Source organism: Harmonia axyridis, chromosome 3 (assembly GCF_914767665.1).
Source record: "Harmonia axyridis chromosome 3, icHarAxyr1.1, whole genome shotgun sequence".
Taxonomy (NCBI): Eukaryota; Metazoa; Arthropoda; class Insecta; order Coleoptera; family Coccinellidae; genus Harmonia; species Harmonia axyridis.
Genome location: NC_059503.1, coordinates 39890565 through 39912096, shown reverse-complemented (window position 1 = coordinate 39912096; position 21532 = coordinate 39890565). Strand labels below are relative to the sequence as shown.

The 21532-nt window shown below is 32.1% G+C and overlaps 3 protein-coding genes and 3 long non-coding RNA genes across 11 annotated transcripts; 3 read left to right on the top strand and 3 right to left on the bottom strand.

The window, feature by feature from the left end:
* The first annotated feature begins 1243 nt into the window (after positions 1-1243).
* LOC123675029 lies at positions 1244-1988 on the top strand. The gene is made up of 2 exons (XR_006746743.1): positions 1244-1763; positions 1838-1988. It is a non-coding gene; the product is annotated as an uncharacterized LOC123675029 (long non-coding RNA).
* LOC123675028 lies at positions 1911-3651 on the bottom strand. Of its 4 annotated transcripts, none has more exons than XR_006746739.1 (5): positions 3593-3651; positions 3012-3463; positions 2476-2954; positions 2245-2416; positions 1911-2185 (listed from the first exon to the last, which is right to left on the bottom strand). It is a non-coding gene; the product is annotated as an uncharacterized LOC123675028 (long non-coding RNA). The 4 variants fall into 4 exon arrangements; XR_006746740.1 differs by lacking the exon at positions 3593-3651 and having other exon boundaries at positions 3012-3149; positions 3205-3548; XR_006746742.1 differs by lacking the exon at positions 3593-3651 and having other exon boundaries at positions 2476-2621; positions 2695-2954; positions 3012-3292.
* Positions 3652-3777: 126 nt separating this feature from the next.
* LOC123675030 lies at positions 3778-4231 on the top strand. Its single transcript, XR_006746744.1, has 2 exons — positions 3778-3839; positions 3902-4231. It is a non-coding gene; the product is annotated as an uncharacterized LOC123675030 (long non-coding RNA).
* Positions 4232-6096: 1865 nt separating this feature from the next.
* On the top strand, positions 6097-7396 carry LOC123675027 (gamma-secretase subunit pen-2). The gene is made up of 4 exons (XM_045610257.1): positions 6097-6312; positions 6366-6470; positions 6520-6679; positions 7093-7396. The coding sequence occupies exons 1-3, from the start codon at positions 6252-6254 to the stop codon at positions 6654-6656; spliced, it is 303 nt and encodes a 100-aa protein (XP_045466213.1). The 5' UTR covers positions 6097-6251; the 3' UTR covers positions 6657-6679; positions 7093-7396.
* A 2945-nt stretch (positions 7397-10341) lies between these two features.
* On the bottom strand, positions 10342-17142 carry LOC123675026 (glucose-6-phosphate exchanger SLC37A2). Of its 3 annotated transcripts, XM_045610254.1 has the most exons (12): positions 16949-17142; positions 16753-16892; positions 16478-16650; positions 16196-16416; positions 15977-16109; positions 15269-15423; positions 14952-15047; positions 13649-13693; positions 11972-12164; positions 11590-11738; positions 11275-11476; positions 10342-10965 (listed from the first exon to the last, which is right to left on the bottom strand). In XM_045610254.1, exons 2-12 carry the CDS (start codon positions 16857-16859, stop codon positions 10799-10801), a joined length of 1641 nt encoding a protein of 546 aa, XP_045466210.1. In that variant the 5' UTR covers positions 16860-16892; positions 16949-17142; the 3' UTR covers positions 10342-10798. The 3 variants fall into 3 exon arrangements, with proteins under 3 accessions (XP_045466210.1, XP_045466211.1, XP_045466212.1); XM_045610255.1 differs by lacking the exon at positions 13649-13693 and having other exon boundaries at positions 16949-17141; XM_045610256.1 differs by lacking the exons at positions 13649-13693; positions 14952-15047.
* Positions 17143-19550: 2408 nt separating this feature from the next.
* LOC123675305 (zinc finger MYM-type protein 5-like) lies at positions 19551-20336 on the bottom strand. Its single transcript, XM_045610653.1, has one exon. It carries the CDS (start codon positions 20334-20336, stop codon positions 19551-19553), a length of 786 nt encoding a protein of 261 aa, XP_045466609.1.
* Between the last annotated feature and the right edge of the window lie 1196 nt (positions 20337-21532).

Here is a 21532-nt window from a genome sequence, read left to right as displayed (position 1 = left end):
TAGGCAACTTTTGATACAACCTACAACGTTGTCGGTTCTTAGACGAAAAAAATTGACTTCAAATCCGCTGCCTTGGACCCAGCGGTTTTCATTGCGATACAAACTTGGCAACGCTGTGACATAAACGACATTCTCTGTGACAAATGTCAAAGATGTACACGTGGGGTGTCTCTTCAAAATTCGATTATTGGTGTTATTATAATTTATAATTAGCTCATTCTACTGCTTATGTTAAATACAGTTAGTTTATATATATATCACTCATGGTTTATTATGGAAAATCGAAATAAATGTATTGAATTGAAAAATAGATCCAATGTAATATGTACATTTGGCAATGGTGGAATTATTGTATGACAGTAAAAGTGACCTCGAATTACTATCAAAATATAATTTAAAGCTTTAGTTATTGTTATCCATTTGTTTTTTCCATATTTATAGGTGCTAGATTTATTTTAGATTGAGATAGACATAAAAAATAGAAATTATTTATTTTTCTGTTAATGTCACAGAAAAATAGTTCAAAGTTCGCCCTTCAATTTGGCAACGTCGAACCCCCTTCTTCCTACTTTAATTAGGGCGGAGCCTAAAATTTGGCTCCTTCTCCCTAGCTCCCTAGAGGATAAGCTAAAACGGACCAAATATTTGGACCCGAAGCTCATGAGTTACGGGTACTCCCAAAGATCCTAAATGAAATGTAACTGTCATGCGCGAGAATGTCGAGAATTCCCTTCAAATACGATTTTGACGTTGATGTTATTTTGTTCCAAACAACAACAAAATTTACATTTTCTGTTGTTTCCCATTTTAATTGCGGAGTGGAATGAAACAGTATATATGTAGAATTTTCCAGAATTCGTCTTTAATTGAGCTTTCTTTGTAGATGAAATTTGGTATTATTATATCAACAGCTACAAAAATATACAAAATCTTCTGCAGACCAATTTTTGAATATAAACACACTATACAGAACTGAACTAGTGCCAATAAGGGAAAGACTGCAAAAATTTCCAAGGAAACTTTTCTAAAGGCTACACAACATAGAACTAAAGTGACCATTGATGCGAATATGATAGAAGTTGTTTATTATTATTATATTTATTTGTAGGTTGATCAATTAATATGATTTGATAATATGAAAGAAAAGTTTGTATGATGAGATTGAATTGAAAGTGCCCTTTTGTTACTATGAATAAGCATTCAAATTAAAGCTTTTTATAATTATTTTATGTAATTCAGAAATTTATTGTTTGTAATAATGGATTGAACTTTAAGAAATTACATTAAAATATCTAGAAATGGATTTTTAAAAGTACTACTAGCTTGTTTCATATCAAGATTAGTTTGACATTTCACCTTGATAATAATTTCAAACTTTAAATCAATGTGTTATGCGAAGGATCAGGGCAAGAAAAAGATTATTTCAGATTGTAGCATCCCTTATACTATTATATATAGATCATTCAGAAACCACTCATGAATCTCAAAAAAGATTTCTCTTGGGGTTTCAATACAGAAGGGTAATATCATTCAGTGATTATGGTTAAGTAAACACTCGGACAATAATAAGTATATGATTGATAAAAAAATTGGAGGACCAATTTTGTCACTTGTATCATAATAAATATGAATTAAATATTTCTTTTTTTTTAATAAGAAATCCAAATTGTTAATTTTTAGGTTTTCTTGCACTCTATAATAATATACTGAATAGTTTAACGATATTACTGGGCAGACGCTCCATTACTAAAAATGCTAATGAGGTAATTTTATTTTCAGATTAGGATATAATGCATATAATGGAAATATAATAAAATCTGTATCAAATTCTTTACAGCATAGAGAATTTTGGCTGTTCAATACAGTTGAGAATACACTTTCATTGAGTTATGGGAAATGAAATCGTATAATCAATACAGGAAGTAGTTTATTGTAAGAAAACTTACAGTTGTTCAAAATTATATATAATTATATTATATTAATTATAATTAATTTCATTGATTTATGTAAAGGATGTATGTCATATTTTATTTTGATATTGACTGGTTCTTCTATCCACATTTGAACATTGTACGTCTCTTATATGTGTAACATGCTGGTTCAGTTAGAATTTATTACCTCGATTTTTTTGTCAATCTCATTTCAATGTTCTAAATTATTTGCTATGAAGTTCTGTTAGTCTCTGCTAAAAATGAAAAAAGAATATGAATTTGGAGAAAAGTCATTTTCATAGAAGATGCATACTATTCATTTTTTTCTTGGGAAATAGATTTACTTCTCAATTTTCACTTCTTAGATGTTAATTCTTCTTGGCATTGACCCTATGTTTGGAAAATTTTCCATTGATAGTTGCAAATAATTTCCTCTTTCCTTCTGCATTGAGAGTCTTCAATTGTTTTACACATTTCAGCAAATCCTTAAACAGTTGAAATAATGAATTATACAAAAACTTGAATTGAGCTTGCTTTAACTTACATTTTCTGTGTCATTGCTTATAGATGTGAAATTTTGTGAACTAGAAATGGTTTCATCTATAAAATGTCCCACATCTTCATTATAGTTAACTTGTTGATGGCTCATTAATTTCTAAATTGTTGCCGTCATCTTAAACAGAATTTATTCTTTGTCCGAACATAGTAACAGCATGCAAATGCTTGCACAATATAACTTTGATGCTATTAGTGGAACACTCACATTTATATTTGTGCAAGCATATTTAACAATGACTACAATATCCTAAACCACAATCTGGATCACATGATGATATAAATTGTGTATTATAATATTTATCATCATATACCTCTATTGAGTCTTTCATTGTTTCTGCTTTTTTATGAGATTCTACAGAAATTTTTTGTTGATAGTTGTTAGAGTTAGGTCTTTCATTTCTCATAATTTTCATCCACATCTTCTCATCAACGATTTCTTCCAACAAATCTGATAGCTTGTCAACTCTAAAACAATGAATACTCGTAAATTGATAATTGCAAGAATAGAATTATGTATAATACCTTATTTTCTTTTCCTTCTATTTTATTAGATTTCGGATATTTATTCAAGCTCTCTATCGCCATATTTGTATGAATACCTGCTCATATTCTTTTACAATAGGCCACATCATTATTCTCTGTTGGTTTTGAAAGTAATGACTTAAAAATATCCATGATTAGTTTCGTTAGAAACAATCTGCCAAATTCTGCTCACTTTTTCAGATAATTTAGGAATTTGGGTAAAATTTGTTCTTCCTCATTAACCAATATATTTGTATGAATTGAGCAATAAAAATTGCTCTTCAACACTTTTTCACTTGAAAAATTCGAATATACCCATAGACCTAATATCCATGGACCGAGTGTCACGTGATTTTTCAGAAGCTCGTAGAGGAGAAAGACCTAGAGAGAGAAGAATATATGATTTCTCTTGATTCGAACAGAGATGCTACTGATGGAAATCTGTAAAGAACCTAAAAGCAATAAAATAGGTGATTTATTACTCTGAGATGGTCAAATGTCAAAATCATCTGATTGAAAGATATAAAGACATGATATTTATTTATATGTTTTATGAACTGAATAGAATGAAATTTACATACTTTTTTATATTTATCATTTCGATTTGCCTAATTCAATGATGGAATAAAATATGGCATATATTTGGATGAACTTCTACCATGTGAATCAGGAAAATTGAGAAATTTTAGACCATACTTCTTTCTGACATTGTGGGGACAGAACAGGATTTAATGTAACAATGAGTTGGACTCGTTGATATCTCAAGGAAATATAATATACATATAAATAATTGCTTATAGGAATCAGCAATACTCTTATTGGCTATAGGTGAATATAAGTAATATTCGATTCAATCATCTTTTGAATTGGTAATATTTCTTTTACTTCAGGTAGAAAAATTATGCTACAGAAAATTTTTATTAGATAAAAGAGAACATTCATTCATCCATGATTATCGAAATACCATTAGGATTGAGCATTGAGGTTATATACTATTCCATTCTCCAACTCATGATCTATTTCACCTTTCAATCTATTTCGAATAGAATCAAATTTAATAGATTAAAGCAGCCATAAAAAATTTACCTCCATAATATTTGCCTATTATTATTATTATTTGTAGAAATTCTAAATTTGCCATAACTGCATAGATGATATTGAGGCTTCTTTACCTGAAAGGAAAGAAATAAATTTCGCTAGATAAAAAAATATTATCGGCTATTATCGGATATTAGGTCTATGAATATACCCAAATAGAGACAAATGTATTGTCACTGTGTCTATTCATGACAGTTGACAAGTGTCAAGTAATGATTTTAGTTGCAGATTCTCGGGAACTCGAGGATGTACGACACAGCCGATTCACGAAGAAACCCGAATCATCGATCGGGTCCTAATATTTGGTCCGTTTTAGCTTATCCTGCTCCCTAGGGATCTTTATGAATCGGTACCCAGAGCGTAGAGCTGAAGCGGGGCAATACTTTAGGCAATGTTGTACTGATTTATGTATTCAAGATTGCCTATGTAGGCTATCTAATAGCATGGACAATCTTGAATGTTTACATTGTTGTTTTATAAGATTGAAAGGAATCACACAATCTTCATCAGTTCCATTTTTTTATGTAATTATAAATATCAATGAAAAAATTCTTGTTGCTGGAGCTCGAGCCCGGGCCCCCCATGAGCCCGGGCCCCGGTAATTTGTACCGGCTGTACCGCCCTCTCGTCGGGCCTGGTCACATCTGTTGCCAATGCTAGCACTAGCGGTTTCACCCCGTACTTACTACAGTACTTGGTCTAGACTAAGATGCATAGAATATTCATAGTATTCTATGCATCTTAGTCTAGACCACAGATTACAGATAACATAGACGGGACACTCCCTCCCTAAAGCGAATTATTTGAAACATAGCTTTCCCTGGCGTCTGGTTCTCGAACTAACTCGACAAACGGGAAGTTTGAAATGAGTGGTTTTCCTATACTTGAATTTGAATTCAAATGGTCTTTGGTTATCGCAGCTCCAAACTCCATTTGAATTGCTCAATACCAGATATTGAGCAATTCAAATGGATATTAGTGCTGCGATAACCAAAGACCATTTGAATTTTTTTATAAATAACTGGGATGATATTTAATTTTGTGGAAATATAAGTCGTTAGTTATAAAAAAAATATATTGAATTAGCAGTAATTATTTTATTAATGAATAAATTAACAAAAGATAAACAATATATGTATGAAAAATCAACAACAACAAATGAATTAATTAGTTTCAACAATAATATATAACAAATAAATATACATATGTATGTATAAATGAATTAAAAATAAATAAGTATCACCAACAAATAATTAACATGAACAAATAGATTAATATGAATCATTGAATACTTTTTTTTTTTGTATCAAAGATTCTTTTTGCCTTCAATTTGATGGGATCTACAAATTCTTCGCATGGGGAAGTTTGAAGGAATTTATAAAATTTTGTTTCGGTACCATACATAATTTCATTTACCTGCTTGTACCAACAGAGCAAAAAGAGGAATTTATTTTTCTTTTCACAAATTCGCGGAATAATAAAAAAAGGTAATTTAAAGATTGCCTAAATAAAAATGATACGCACTGCTCAGGTTTTGTCAACTTTCCATATTTGAAATTCCATATTTGTACTGCCGTACTTGAATAAAATCCATGTCCCCCAATTCTTGACAATAAATTTGTTCCCTACTTAATTCTTCCAATTTTTTGGTTGGATAATTCGGCTCCAAATTACACTTTGGAGTCTTACACTTTTCTCATCGTTACATCCAGGTACACAACATTTCTTTATTTTCGGCATTCTGATAAAATAAAATATGCATTATTTATTATATTGAAAATTGTTTGATTGAAGCACTTACCTTGAAATTTGAAAGTATATTTCCTTCTTGAAATTAATTTATACGACGTACGGCAATTGTACTTACTTCAACGAACAACGTCTTATTTCAGCTTCTAGTTTGAAATGAAAATGACAGCAAACCAAACGTAAACAAATGACCAACAGCGCCACATATTGGTATCTGTTATCTGTGAACAGCGCCCACAGCGGTGCCAATCAACCGGTTCCTTAACTATATTATCAGTAGTCTGTGGTCTAGATTGTCTATGATCTAGATATAATTACAATTTCTCTCCTGAAACTTTTCAAAAGTTCAGTAATATTAATAATAATAATAAACAAAAGGTCATTTATTTCGAAATGGATCTTAGTAAGATGACCAATGAAGGAAAACTTTCTCTCTGTAGAACTTATTTCAAAGGTACTTATTTTAACTCTGCAAGTTTTTCTTTTCTTCATAAGGTTATTTTTCAGCTGGATTTGCTCTTTTGCCTTTTGTTTGGGCTGTTAATACCATTTGGTTCTTCAATGAAGCATTCAGAAAACCAGAATACACTGAACAAAAAGAAATAAAAAAATGTAAAGTCATTTCTTATCACTGAATTCCCACTAATTTATATTTTTACAGTTGTTATCTATTCAGCAGCTGGAGCTACAACATGGCTTATTGTATTAACTGCTTGGATTATAACCTTCCAATTGAACAGAGATAGTTGGGGCGAATTTGCTGATAGAATATCTTTTATTATACCCCTTGGAAGATAATTTTGAATGAATTATTTCGAATTGTGAATATAATATTATTTTATTGCATTATTTCCATTCAAGTTACAAATGTTTTTATGTATTGAAACTTCAAAGTTTTAATGTCTTCAAACCATCTATTAAGCTTTCATGAATTTCAATTAACAAAAAGAATTTTAGAGAAGAACTCAATTCATAGTCAATATAGTCCTTATGAATGATAAGGTACTCATGTTTGATTTGAAATAGATGTAAATGTGATCTACGCAGACTTTTTGGAGTTTGTAGTAGTGGTTATCGAACTTTAGTTTCGAACAACTCAGTTAAATACTAATCTTTTGAAGTATTCAAAATGCAAAATAAATCTACAGCTAACATTATATAAGGGAGGCAAACATTGTTGCTCGAGAGCTTGTTAGATTCAATTATATTTAAAAGAATTTTTCTGTATTTATAGGCCTTTATCTGTTTTCCACTTAAAACATTAAGGAAGATGCAGCCTAAACTATTGTGGCTTTAAAATAAACCTGTGCTAAACATAATGCTGGGATACTACATGGACACATGGTATATAACAAAAATGATTTGAGATTGATGAAGACACTACCTGTTAATAGATCAGTAAAGCGAAAAAACCTATCGAAAACTGAATTCCAATTCCTCAAAACAGAATAGAGGGGGAAGCAATTGAGAGAAGTTTGATAGCAAGAATTCATGTTATTATTAACCAAATATTGATTGGATTATATTGATTAAGTAGTCTCTTTTGTCATTATTCTTCCTTAACGTATTAATAATTATCATTACAGGAGGTGTTGCCATAAAATTCTAAACTAACAAGTTTTAATTGAGTACTCGTCAAAGTACGTCATAACCAATCAAGGGCAGCCCTAGCCTTAAATTTTGGGGGCTCACCGTTATGGGCTTCTAGTTTTTTATGGGACCATTTCGTACCTTGTCTGATTGAAACACATATTAAGTGTTAGGTGGTTCCATTTTGGGGTTTCGTAACCCCCTCCCCTGGGACCGCGCTTTGAATGAATGGTCTACTTTGTGAAGAATCCAATTAAAACTTGTTAGTTCATATTAACAACAACAACATATGCAATTTATTGACCAAAGGCCAATTGGCCATCGACAGTATTAGTCCTGCAGCCAGGTGAATTAACATAAATATAATTATTCGATTTAAAAAAAAAATATATGTCTGTAGGTTACTAATTTGATAATTTGAGTTACATTAAGGTATAAAAAAAAAAGTTAGCAACTAGAGGTGAATCAATCAATGACTAATTTCATATATCTTTGATTGCGACGTGTGGCGTTTGAATGCAGGATCCTTTCCGCGTGGTTACGTGATTTTATGATTCCAATCACTGTACTGCAGATTGTGTCCTTGCACCAATTCTTATTCTTTACCTTTGTTGCTTAGCTTCTCTTTTCCGTGGCCTACCCTGTCTGTATTTAAGCCTCTCTTATCGGCCCAAGAGAGTGAAATTCTGTGTTTTCCTATTCTATTCCTGCTACAAACATCTGCCCTTTATACTTTGTTCAGAACAAATTCTACGTTTTGTGATGGAGGGTAGATCTCTTCGTGGTAAATCATCCTCCTCATCGGTGCAGGTCGATTCTCAACAATTAAAGTCGGCTTCTCTGAGCTCAGATCAGTTTGCTTTACCTATGAGAAAACTGAATAAGATATCTACTGTATTTCCATAATTAAAGCTAATCAACAAATCCTTCAGTCAGATCTTTCTGAGTGTAAATCCATACTCAAGAAGCACTCATCTGAAATACTTTGCCACAGCGATACTTTGGCCACCCATTCTCAAACCATTGATCAGCATGGTTTGGATATTGCCACTTGCTCCTCCAGGATTGATCTCTTGACTGAGAGCCACAGGTCCATCAGAGACGTTGTAGATTCTACTGATCAGAGGCTGTCAAGATTTGAAAAGTCTAAGCTCTCCACTAGTACCTGTCCTAATCCAAGCATACAACCATCCGAACTGCTTGATCATCTTCGGAGATCCCACAATGTTTTGATCCGTGGTGTACCCGAGACGAATTTCAATGAGGATTCGTCTGTAGTTTAGAGAATTCTTGATTGTGTAGCTCCTGATGCAAACTCGCACCGAATCTCATTTGCGAGAATTGGCGCCTCTTCTACCGATCGTCCTAGGATTTTAAAAGTTTCATTCATTAACCCAATGATTGCTACTAAGAAAAATAAAACAAATAATAAAAAATAAAACGATGGTTAAAAATAAACCTGATTGCCAAAAGTTCTGCATCTCGGACGACAAGACACCTATGCAAATCAAGGAACTTAGCGAGTTACGTGAACAGCTCAAGCGCAGAATAAATGCAGGAGAATCTGATATCAACATAAAATATCTATCTGGTACTCCTGTTATCACTAATATAACAGATACCAAACAGCCAAAAAACTAAATTAGCCTGGTAAGTGGTTTATCGTCTATACGAACGCACAGTCTTTGCTGTCCAAATACCCTGAACTGATGGCCTATGTTGGATTTTACCGTCCGACTTTCATTCTTGTGGCTGAATCCTGGCTTCACCCGTGAATCCCGAGTGTATCTTCAACACCTTGGCATTCAAGTGAAAGTGTGTAATTTTATTGTTATTTTTTTTTCAGATAACCTTTGTTATTTTTCGCTTTTCAAGCACTTTACCTTGTTCTCTTCTTTAAAATTTTTTATTTATTTTTTCTGTGAGTTTATAGGCATTGCCTAGACTTAAATGATGTTTAATAATAATAATTAAACAGATAAGGTGGACATCAGCAACTACCACATACTGAGTGGGCATGACGGTCCCTAAACTCCTCAAGATGTTCTTTGACTGTTTTTAGTGGGATTTTGCTTTAGAACTGGAATGCTGGCTTCGTTGGCTCAAGTGTGGTCCCAGTATTTCCCAGTTGTGCGGCCTTTGGGCGAATTTCGTGGATAGTTTAACCAATCTATCTTCTATGGGCTCAATTTTAAGTATTTTATAGCATTGAGTTTGGAGAGTTGTGCAATGGATTATTGGGATGGCGAATTTTGGATATTTTCCTCATTGCTGTTTGTAGTTTTCTGATGGTTGGTCTACTACAGCCCAAGTAGAGATTGTGTCCATAATCGAGAAGTGGTCTGTATATACTCTTATAGATTTTGGCGACAGTTTGTTTGTTGATACCCCTGTTTTTGTAAGTAAGGCAGCGAAAAACTTCAGCTCTGGAGAGTACCCTCTTCTTAACCGAGTCACTGTGGTATTTGAAATTCAGCTTTTGGTCTATTTGACAACCTAGGTATTTTATGTTAGCTTTAGGGGAGATGTTGAGTTGGTAGATAGTGATGTTGGGAGAAGTAGTGGTAATTTTGTGGTTGAATATCATTAGTTCAATCTTGCGAGGGTTCAATAATAGTTTCCATTTTTCCAACCATTCCAGCGTAGTATTTGTTAGTTCTTGTAAAGATGTTATTACTTGTGATAGGGATCGCTTATGGGAGACTAATGCTGTATCATCTGTGAACTGTCACAGTCATTCTCAGCGGCAGGCATGTCATGGTAGTTCATATTAATAATATGAATTTGAGGATTTTCAAATTCAATGCCAGACTGAAGCTCTAAGTAGATATTGCGTATTGTCTAAAAAAAGCTTTAATGGTTTCAATGAATTATAAGAAATAAAAGTAGTACATTTTTTCTTCATGTTTTATTTACTCAGATAAACATGCACAAAAGTTTAGGTATAATAAGCTAAAATTAAATGAACACAATTGAATTCATCAACTATAAATTAATAAGATGTGACTGGAATTTTAGTTATAGTATATCCATACTAACAATAATTATAAATGAATATGTAATACATACATATGTAATTTGATATATCCAAGTCAGAAGTATAAAAATCAATCTATCTGCTACTAGAAAAATTTCATCACTGCTTAAAATACAGTCGAATAATTTTATATTATCATAAGTCCCCCTCATCAACTTGGAAAATCACTCTTTTATATACATATGGACTTTTCTAATCTCTCAATTATTGTGTCTGAGTGAAATTCAAATATACAATAACTTCGACCCAAATGTAAAAAATAATCTAAAATTTCCATCGAATTTTGTACTTTCAAGTCAATGTATCACAGTATTTAGTCTGAAAATCTTCTACGTACTAATCTAGATTTTAATATTTCATTTTTGGTCAACCTTGATAAAAGTAGAAGGGCTAGTATGTCTGAAACTATTAGCATGTAAAACACATTTTGCCAACCGTAATTGGATACAAATCCTGCGAGTAGAGGCCCTATAGCAGCACCTAAAATGATGAAAAAAAATTAAATTTTGTGAAATAAAATATTACTCGACTAGAGCAACTTCCAGTTAAACATATGGTGTTTTTAAAATATAAAATAAAGGGAGAAGAAAAAGTTTTTTAACCAAAAAAAAAATTTGTGACTAGAAGATTATGTTAGTGTTGTTTTTTTTATATGCATATGATTGTATAATTACAAACAAATTCAAAGACCTAGGGTCATTGGCCTTTTGATTATGTGTATATATGTATTAATGTGTGAGCAATAAAATATTTATAATATTGCAAAACAAACAAAAACTTTTCTCTCACCTATAGATCCAGTACCGTCAATAATAGCAGTCACTGTAGCCAAAGCCTTTGAATTTCCCTCCAAACTAGAATGTGTACCAAGTTCTGTTGAAACTACTGTGGTAATCAAAGCATATGGACCATTAACAAGTCCACCTACAATGAGCAAAAGAATAACATTTGTTCCCAAGCTCATTGCACCAAGACTTTGATACAACAGCATCTGAAAAATATTACAATTAAAATGAAAGTTTCAATAATAGATCAATCATATTATCAAAACTGAAAATACTTTTCAACCAGGAAAACATTTCTCATATGAAGCATATAACTCACAAAGGGCGCAGCAATTGTCAACATCCCAGTGCATACTGTTGCAGACATTCCTGTATTATCACTTAAGACACCAGCAGCTATTCCACCCATCATTCCGCCAACATCAAATAATGTAGAAAGATCAGCACTTGCGGATACTCCCAGAGTGGCTGTAAAAAAATTGATAATGCTCAATTCTCCAATACTTGTACAAATAGAAAAAATGCAGAATACAACTAAATAAAAATAAAGTGCCAATTTTATATAAAATGTAACACATTTATGGCACTGTGCTTCCTTATATCTCGTATTGTACTTTCTCTAGAGAAGATCTGATTTATATACATATATGTATGTAATGCAAATTATATGCAATGTCATTATTGTCAATAAATTCACTTACTTGATGAATTGACATATAGTGGTAGCCAATATAAGAAGGTATAACTAACAAGTTTAGCGAAGAATAAACAAAGAGAAAACTCTATAACTCCTGGAATAGTGAGAGCACCAAAAAATCCTATTGCTACTTCTTTCTCCTGTTCTGATCCAGTTGGAATCAATAAACTTCTCTCTGTCAACCTGCGTTGCACTTCCTGAAAATTATCATTATTGAGATAATGTTACTCAAATGTTTAACAAAATGTAGTGGAAGCCACACCAAAAGCATTAATTGAGGAAGTAATAAATGAACAAATATTTCTACAATCCAATAGTAGCTATAATTTGATGGATTTGGTACTCAATTGATTTAAATCCATATAAAATAAAACACTAAACTTAATTTCCATCGAATTTTGTGGATCTTGAGTTCAGTGTTTTCATTTTACTTGCGTCTGTATCGTTTGATTAAATTGAACTTTTAGTTTTACTAATTTTACCAAACTATTTCAGGTAGTTACAGGGCTGTTTGAAAAAAATGTAATTTTTTGTACAATTTTGATTCTACACCACCCAAAACGAAAGGTGATAAATTGAGATCTTTAAAATATTATTGTCATTTAATGTAGGTTTATTAGTTGAAATAATAGATCAAAAGTTCAAGAATGGGGAATGCTGTTATACAGGGTGAAACATGAGTGGCAGATCATCCAGGCCTTTCAGAAAAGTAGCTTGTTGTGTATCCTAAGACTGTTAGTTTCGGAGATACAGGGCGATTCATGGAAATTGGCCTAAATTTCAGAATCCATAACTTGGAAATCATCAGTCCGATTTTGTTTAAATTTTGTGTTTGTTCATTTTATACAATCCTTCAAAACGTTTTATGTAATTTTAATACTTTCAGAGCAGTATTCAGATTATTGAGTTTTTTCGTTTAGACTTAAAAATAAAATTTTTTTACATGTATTAAGGGAATGTTGTTATTGTCATGAAAAAATACATAATTCAGTGAAATGAAGTTAATAATAATATAATAATGTTCATTGACCAAAATAAATTCAATTTTCACATTAAATGGCATACTTTTTTCAAATAAATAGCAAACAAAAGAATTCATGTCTTATTTGATTTTTTCAAAATACGGTCCCGTGAACAAGCAATGAAACTCAAAATTTTAGCTAATAACTTCAAATATTCTCACGAAAGAAATAAAAAAAAAACCAGCAAAAAGAAAAGAGTGTGCTATTCAAAGTAAAAATTTAATTCATTAGAATGAATTATGCAGTATTTCATGGCAATAATGACATTCCTCCAATATAGATTTTGTCTAAAGGAAAAACGCAATAATATTAAATGGAAATATTAAAATTCCATGAAATATTTTGAAGAGTTGTATGGAGTGAACAAACTGACAAAATTTGAACAAAATCGAACTGCTGATTTCCAAGTTGTATTTTGACCAATTTTCATGAATCACCCTATATCTCCAAAACTAACAGTCTTAGGATACACAACAAGCCACTTTTCTGAAAGGTCTGAATGACCTGCAATCACCACTAGGCTCTGGCCAACCACTCATGTTACACTCTATATAGCTGATAAAATATTAATGCAGAATAAAAAACGCCATGAACAACCACAATGCATAAATAGAATTATTTATAGCTATCAGCATGAAAAAATTCAAACATGCACTTACTACATCATATTGCGTCAAGTAATGAGCATTTCTACTCAGAACAGCCTAGAAGAACATATAAAGTTTAAATCATTATATAGATATCCAAACAGTTTGTTTAATACGATTGCTTGAAGCGATTTTACAAAATCATGCAGGAAAGGTATTACATTTTTTGATTAATTTTTATATTTATTCACAAATCTTTGTAAACATTCCATGATTTATGGTAGTTTTTTTAATTGATGTAAAATTATATGCAGTTTCGAATAATTACATTGAATCAGGCAGTTTGAACAGATCAGAAATATTTCCTATATTGATACTTCTCTTATATTTCAATATGGATTTTTAAAATATTTCCTGAATTAACTTTTTGATCAAGAATTTTCATTATATTTGAATGAATTTGATCAATAGCTCGAATTACTAGGCTTGAAAGCTAAAATCCATGATTGAATAGGTAAAGTATATATATACAGGGTTGGAATAAAGTATGGAAACAAGTAAATATCTTATGTACAATTTTATGTTGATAATATACTTCTGGTTGAACCAGAAATACCTTCAACTGTTTTAATTTATATGGGACCTCTTGTATATCTTTGCAGATATTGAAAGAGGTTGCGATTTCGAATGAGCACATACTGGGTTTAGTGTGAACAATCTAATAAAAACAAGGAATAACTTACTATTACTTCTAGAATAGCTGAATATATTTACTGCAGACTAATGAGAATAATGTTTCAAACAAAATTGAATAAAATGTTCAAAATGCCAGTTGTTCACCTCCTGACAAGGTGCCATCCTATTAACAAATTCTTGAGTTACTCTTTCCAAGACCTCTCCACGTATTAATAATAATAATAATAACGAGTCTTTATTTTAACCTCAGCGAAGTCAAGCTGGATAGCTTCTCCACTCAACTGTATTTGTTCATATTCATCAATAGTATCCCATATAAGTTAAAAAAATTGAGGGTATTTGCGGTTCAACCGGAAGTTTATTATTAACAAAAAATTGTACATCAGATGGATTTTATACCATTCACTTACCTGCAAAATTTCATAAATATCGTCCTTTTCTTTCAAAAAATATTTACTCGGTTTCATACTTTATTCCAACCATGTATATACAAACTTTACCTATTCAATAATGGATTTCTCAAATGTTTATTATTAGTAATAATAAACCAACCTACTCATTTCATAAATAAAGAGTAACAACCAGAGTTAACAGTTATTTTAATAATAATCTGATCTATCATAATTATTATTTGGATTGAAAATCCTGATCTTGGAGTAGCTGATAAACTGAAACATACCTGTTCCCCAATTATAATTTCGGTGTCGTCAACTTCAGAGTCAAAACCAGATGAACTATCATTGGCTACCTGACTGACCATTCTCTTTTCAGGTTTCTAATGAAAAATGAAAACAATATGAAATATAAGGAACTTTTAGATTTTATGGGTGAAATTTTTCCCTTAAACAATTTGAAGGTATTGTTTTCATTTTGAGGGTGAATAACTAAGTGGTTTCTTTTTCAGGTAATCAAATATACATTAAATCAATTTTGAATTCACTTCTGTTTCAAAGAAAATGCTGTGAATTATAAGAAAAAAGTGACATCTTGTCTCACCTGATTTTCAACATCACTGCTAACAATACCAACGTCTTCAGGAGTGGCAACTAAAAAAAGGAAAAGGATGAAGCCCACTAATCCCATTATAGCTCCTGGTACTATAAATGAATATGCCCAGTTATGTTCGACAAATGCAGCCGCTATCAATGTTCCTGAAATGAAATATATGAAAATTAATAAAATGATCAAAACTAATATTCATGTGAATAATCCATTCCACAAATTTAAGAGAAAAATTGAGAGGCAATTAATTCTCAACACAAGTTATATGAGCTAAATAATATGTTTTTAAATGCAGACTGCTACATAATATTACATTCACCACAATGGTACTTCACACATTCAACAATTTGCTAAGCATAATGAGTTTGAAGGCTGTTAGTTTTGCCTGAATTCAAAGAGCACTGTAGAGTGTGGTTTATTAGAGGACAACCTTCAGAGTGCAGTGAGTTAAGCCTTGTGTAAACACAGTGTATAATGGAGTGGAGAGATGAATCAATTCAACCTTTTTTGATTTCATATCTTTCAAATAAATAATTATATCACAAATATCGAAGATATGGTTTTTGTTTTCTTCCAATAGTGTTAATGATCTAGCATAATTTTGAAGGTATATCTAAATGTTCTGAATTTTGATAGAACATCATCAATTAACAAAAAAATATGATCTTATTTAATATCGATATTAATGTGAACATATCTTACCGAGAATGTTTCCTATACTTGTATGGCAGTTCCATACTCCAAATAAAAATCCTTTTTTGGAATTTCCAAACCAATTTCCCATTACTGTAACTACTCCTGGCCAGCCAGATGTCTGTACTATACCCGCAAATATCTGTAAAAAAATATTTTGATACCAATTATTGTCTAATCTGAAGTAGACTGAAAATGTCTAGTAGAAATGTAATATTACAATCTTACTTGAGAGGTCAAATAAAAGCTCAATACATGAATGTTTAGGATTTTTCCCATTCCAAACATGTAACTAAAAATTCCAGAGAGCAGCATTCCCAAACTAAGAAAATACCTCAAATTTACTCTTTCTGCGATGAAGCCAGATACAAACATGGAAAAAGCATATGAAAAAAGGAAAGCCGAATCTAATTCTCCCAGCATTTGAGAAGAGCTCGCATCAGTTCCATCTGAAATTAGTAAAATAAAATTATATTGAAATGTTTTATATTATTATAAATTAATACTCACTGAAAGGAGCCCAATCACACCAGGTAGCATTATCGTAGATAGGTATATCTCCTGGAGGAGTTAATGCACTACAATTACGATGTAAAACAGCTTTAACAACTGACAAAGGTTTTCGACACATATGGAAACATGTATATGCAGCAAAGGTGAGAGCAGCTATTAAAGCTTTATATCTGAAAGAAAAAGAAGTTATATGGATATACCGATATATGTAACAAAAAGGAAATAAAAAAGTTTTTGACGATAATTAATGATAAAAAAGTGTACTTTCTTACCCAAATTCCCTATAATAGGCATTACAGCTAATAGAACATTTATCGGTTAAATTCTGTAGAAATCGAATTCCCCAAGGAACATCTCTTGTACGTACACGTCCTGTCATGATGTTTGATGATTCAGAGAAGGAATATTATCGCTACAAACATAAAGAAAAATGTTAAAACAATCCTAGAAATTAAACTAAGTACTGACCTTGTGTATTTAATCGTCTGGAAATGCGGCTCCAATTTTGATATTTATATTATATCCATTTGATCATGGAAATTATGAAGTAGAAAATATAAAACTAACAAGCTGCAAAGCAGCAACAGATCTTACTCTTCTCTAGGTTGCCACTGATGTGACAGGGCATTAGGTGAAGAATGTTTATATATGAACAGCGAACGTCAAAGTTTAACCTAACTTTCAATGCTGACTATAGAAATAACAAATATTTGCACCGATAAATGAATCATTAGGTACTATCACAGATTACTAGTCTGTGGTACTATTCTTGAGGGCGATGGTCTTAGTTACTCACTTAACGAATTATGCTGTAGCATCAATTATTATATCTGTATATTTTTCCACATAATTTGGTAATCAGGTAGAAAGAATTGATTCTCATTTTACAGAACTGTTGCATTTACAATTATAATTAACACTAATGAATGAATATTTGTTAATTTTGGTTAATCATTTCCTGCAATTAACTTTTAAGGAAATGAAAGTTTTACCTCTCTGAAATGTTCACGATTTACGTTTTGCGATATAAAGAATCAAAAAGATTCAATGAAGAAAGGAATGGAAATTTTGCCAAATTTTTTCTTTTGTAGCAGAGTCTAATGTCCTAATGATAAATTATCAATTGATAGGGTTTGGAAATTTTGCTCCGATTTTGGAATGAATAATCACCATTTTTCCATGAAATTTTAGTTATTCTATGATGAAAGAGAGAACAATTAAAATTAACTATAATGCAATGCTCAAATGGAGCCTAAGATAATTGTGTGTGCTGCATTCACACTTGAATATTCACTATCTGAAAAATTTTGTTGGCCTCAATTCTAATATTTCTTGCTCTATGAATTATTAATAAATCTAATCTATATCAATATGAACCATCTTCATCAAGTAAACTCAATTATCTTTTATAATCTATATATATTCCCACAGGGATCGAAAAACCTTATTAATTTAAATTGATAATAACAAATCTTTATTCAGAAAAATACATAATCACAAAAATTGTTAGAATTGAATGAGGAACGTGCAGCTTTGACTCAATCCGTATGTTACACGCCGCTCTATTCCTACTGAATACATTCGTTGACATAGTTCACGATGAAAACACAAATAAATGAAAATAAAATGAATGACTAATTCAAACCAGCTCAGCTGATGCCTATATATTAAAATATTCATTTTTAATTTGGGCAAACTATTCGCTACGTTTTCAATGATTTACCTTATTATTATACAATGATAAGGTGAATCATTGATTAAAATTCTGAATAAGGGTGAGTTTAAGGGTGGTTTGCGTCTAGTGGAATGTTTAGGTATATCAGTTGATGAGGGTTTTCTAAACACCTTAAAGACAAGTTTTTGGTTTGACTGTGAAATTGAAAGGTCTAAGACTGTTATATGGTTATATTTGTTTCTTTTTCCAATTTGAATTTTATGTTTGAATGGATATTATTTAAGTGAATTAGAAATTGATTTAGTTGTCTCAATATTTCTGAAAGGCCAGCAAATATGTCATCTAGATACTAATCGATACAGAAGTATATTTTTAGCGGTAATTTTGAGTTGAAAATTTTATTTTCAATATACGACATGAAAATATCTGCGAGAAGTGGGATTAATGGCAGATATTTATATGTCCCTTATAAAAAATAAAATTTTCAACTCAAAATAACGGGTGAAAATATAGGTAGATACTTTTGGTATCAATTTGTAGATGATATAAACTTGTTTTCTTCTCTAGAACATCCATACAACTGAATCAAATTCCAAATTACATGAATAATAGGTATCCACCCAAAAATAATATTCAAATTGGATAAAGAAATAAATGCACACCAACTTTTCGCTAACATCTCTCGAAATATTTCTTTTTATAAAATGGGAGAAAGATATTCGCACGTCCATGGATGGTGTTTTCAATTTCAAGAGATAATTATTTTGCAGCGTTGCCAGGTATGGGCTAAGCATTGACCTAATATACAGGGTGGCCATTTGAAAACGAAACAGACGAGATTACAGACGAAATAAAGTTTTTCGATAGAAATGCTCGGACAGGTCGATTTCTGTTTCGAGGGGGACAACTTAATATGTAGGTTACGGACGCATAGCGCTTCAACCCTTGCTGCTACAACCCCCACCCCCAATTTTTGAATAGGGAAGATGGGGTGAGTGATACCTCAATTTAAAGGTATTTTTATACTGATTTCAGCCAGGGCCGGATTAAACTCTTTTCCGCCCCTAGGCCAAAAACAATTTGCCGCCCCTATGAGTAAAGAGAATTTTAAAAATTCAAATTTTTTAAATACGTGATTTTCGCAGAAGTTGATAAAGACAATTTTCTATCTGGAAATAAATCAATCTAATGTTTCAGAGTTATATTTCATAGTAAAAAATTACAGCTTTCATAATCAAACTAATAATGGTTTTCTTCTTGCCTTCTTTTCCGCAAATTGTTGCAACACAGCTTCGAAGTCTAATTTTTTCAACAATTCAGCTTCAATGCACAAAACGGCCAGAGAATTCAAACGCTCTTGAGACATGCTAGATCGCAAATAGGATAAAATTCGCTTCAATGCTGAAAACGACCTCTCTGCTGAACAGTTCGTTGCAAAACTTCTCTCCAGTACTGTACTTCCCGCATGTATTCTTTAACATGAAGTGCATCTACCTGGTCAGCTGCTTTTTGCCTTTGGAGTAAAATTAGGACACAATTTTTGTGATTCTGTGAATTCTCGTGCTGTTCAATAGTAATAGGATTTTTCCAATCATTAAATCCGGTAGATGCAAATGGACCTTTTCCATTGAATAAACGGCATATCAGACAGTAGAGACGTCCTGTGCTGGCAGAGTAAATCAAGAAATCGCGAGTGTGAGTCTCGGCATTTTTCAATCGGGTTTTAAACAATCCTTTCGAACAATATCGAACGCGATCATTGTAATTCCTTCTTGAAGCTTCAAAATCTAATAAATCAATATTTTGTTTAATTCCACGATTGATAAAATTCTGCCTCAACTCCTCTGTTATTTCATCCCACAGAGCTGGATCATCACTGAAGTTATCTGAACTGCCGCTAATTTCTGGAAAAGCTTTTTTCGGATTTTCACAAGATTCAACTTGTTCCGGAATCTCCATAATGCTTGCAGCTTTGTTTGATGTGTTGTTACCACTTGTTGAAGGTTGATCGAATTCTTGTTGAATTTCACTCAGCTCTGTCGAGTCCACTTTTTGTTTTTTATCACCTTTTTGTAAAAAGGTGTCAATCTTGGGAATCTTCTTCACCAGTTCCTCATTTTTTTCTGATCTTTCCTTTGCTCGTTTTCTATATTCACAACCACTTTCACGTTTTCTTGACATTGCGAAAGAAAGAATGAACAAGTTGATCTGAAGATAAGTTCCCACAAAATTTATTTATACTAAAAATTGCACTAGCAATGTTTAAAAATGACTGGCGACAACTCTATAGTGGTTAGTTCTCGATTCTGAGTGTATTGCATGGACGGAAAAATAGGACTGACGAGCTGCCAGTGCCGATTCCGAAATTCACGCAAAAAATTTAACTAGTTACTTGCATCCATTGAAAATAATACCTACTAGGGCAACTCATCAAACGTGCCGCATTCATATTTTAAATATTATGCCAGTCCTCTGATTTCCCTGACAGTAATCCGTGTTTTATTAGTAGCAATTACAATTTACGATAGGATAGGTTTTCCATGTTCTCTTTGATGCGCTTAACCGCCGACAGTGCCGACTGCTGTTCGGTTTTAGGGCGGCTCCTTTGATTTTCAGATTACCGAGGGGTGTGAAAAATGCAACAATATTTCTATCTTCCATTCAAAAGAATTATACATCGGTAATGAAAAAATGTGCGAAATTTTCGAAGATGGCTATTTCTACATTTTCGTAGAGGAGTTAAAGAATTTTTTTTTATTCACCGAAAAATTTGCCGCCCCTAAAATTGTGCCGCCCCTAGGCCATGGCCTATGTTGGCCTAGGCGGTAATAGGGCACTGATTTCAGCACAGTAATTGTTTTTTCATTTTATGCATTAGTTCTCGAAATATTCATGCGTTAGTTAGTTAGGAAGGAAGCCACAGTCATGGATGTTTTGAAGCTCAAAATGTCGATTACTACAAGTGCCATGAAAACACCACTTCATTTTCAAATACTTAGTTAAGAATATTTCGATAACTAATGCATAAAATGAAAAAACAATTACTGTGCTGAAATCAGTATAAAAATACCTTTCAAATGAGGTATCACTCACCCTATCTCCCCTATTCAAAATTTGGGGGTGAGGGTTGTAGTAGCAAGGGTTGAAGCGCTATGCGTCCGTAACCTACATCTTAAGTTGTCCCCCTCGAAACAGAAATCGACCTGTCCGAGCATTTCTATCGAAAAACTTTATTTCGTCTGTAATCTCGTCTTATTCGTTCTCAAATGGCCACCCTGTATATGGATATTAGGTATATGGGGCTAAGAGATTTGTTCATCATTGTCGCAAACAAGTTGAATGTTTGCATCACAACAAATCGAGTCCCAGTACTGATA

Bases quoted from the DNA above. Each gene is read 5' to 3' on its own strand.
- LOC123675027 (XM_045610257.1), top strand. From the start codon at position 6,252: ATGGATCTTAGTAAGATGACCAATGAAGGAAAACTTTCTCTCTGTAGA. The intron at 6,313-6,365 runs GTACTTATTTTA...GTTATTTTTCAG, and splicing joins CTGTAGAACTTATTTCAAAG to CTGGATTTGCTCTTTTGCCT. The intron at 6,471-6,519 runs GTAAAGTCATTT...ATATTTTTACAG, and splicing joins ACAAAAAGAAATAAAAAAAT to TTGTTATCTATTCAGCAGCT.
- LOC123675305 (XM_045610653.1), bottom strand. From the start codon at position 20,336: ATGTCAAGAAAACGTGAAAGTGGTTGTGAATATAGAAAACGAGCAAAG.
- LOC123675026 (XM_045610254.1), bottom strand. From the start codon at position 16,859: ATGACAGGACGTGTACGTACAAGAGATGTTCCTTGGGGAATTCGATTT. The intron at 16,651-16,752 runs GTAAGAAAGTAC...TTTTTCTTTCAG, and splicing joins GCCTATTATAGGGAATTTGG to ATATAAAGCTTTAATAGCTG. The intron at 15,424-15,976 runs GTAAGATATGTT...ATTTCATTTCAG, and splicing joins AAGTATAGGAAACATTCTCG to GAACATTGATAGCGGCTGCA.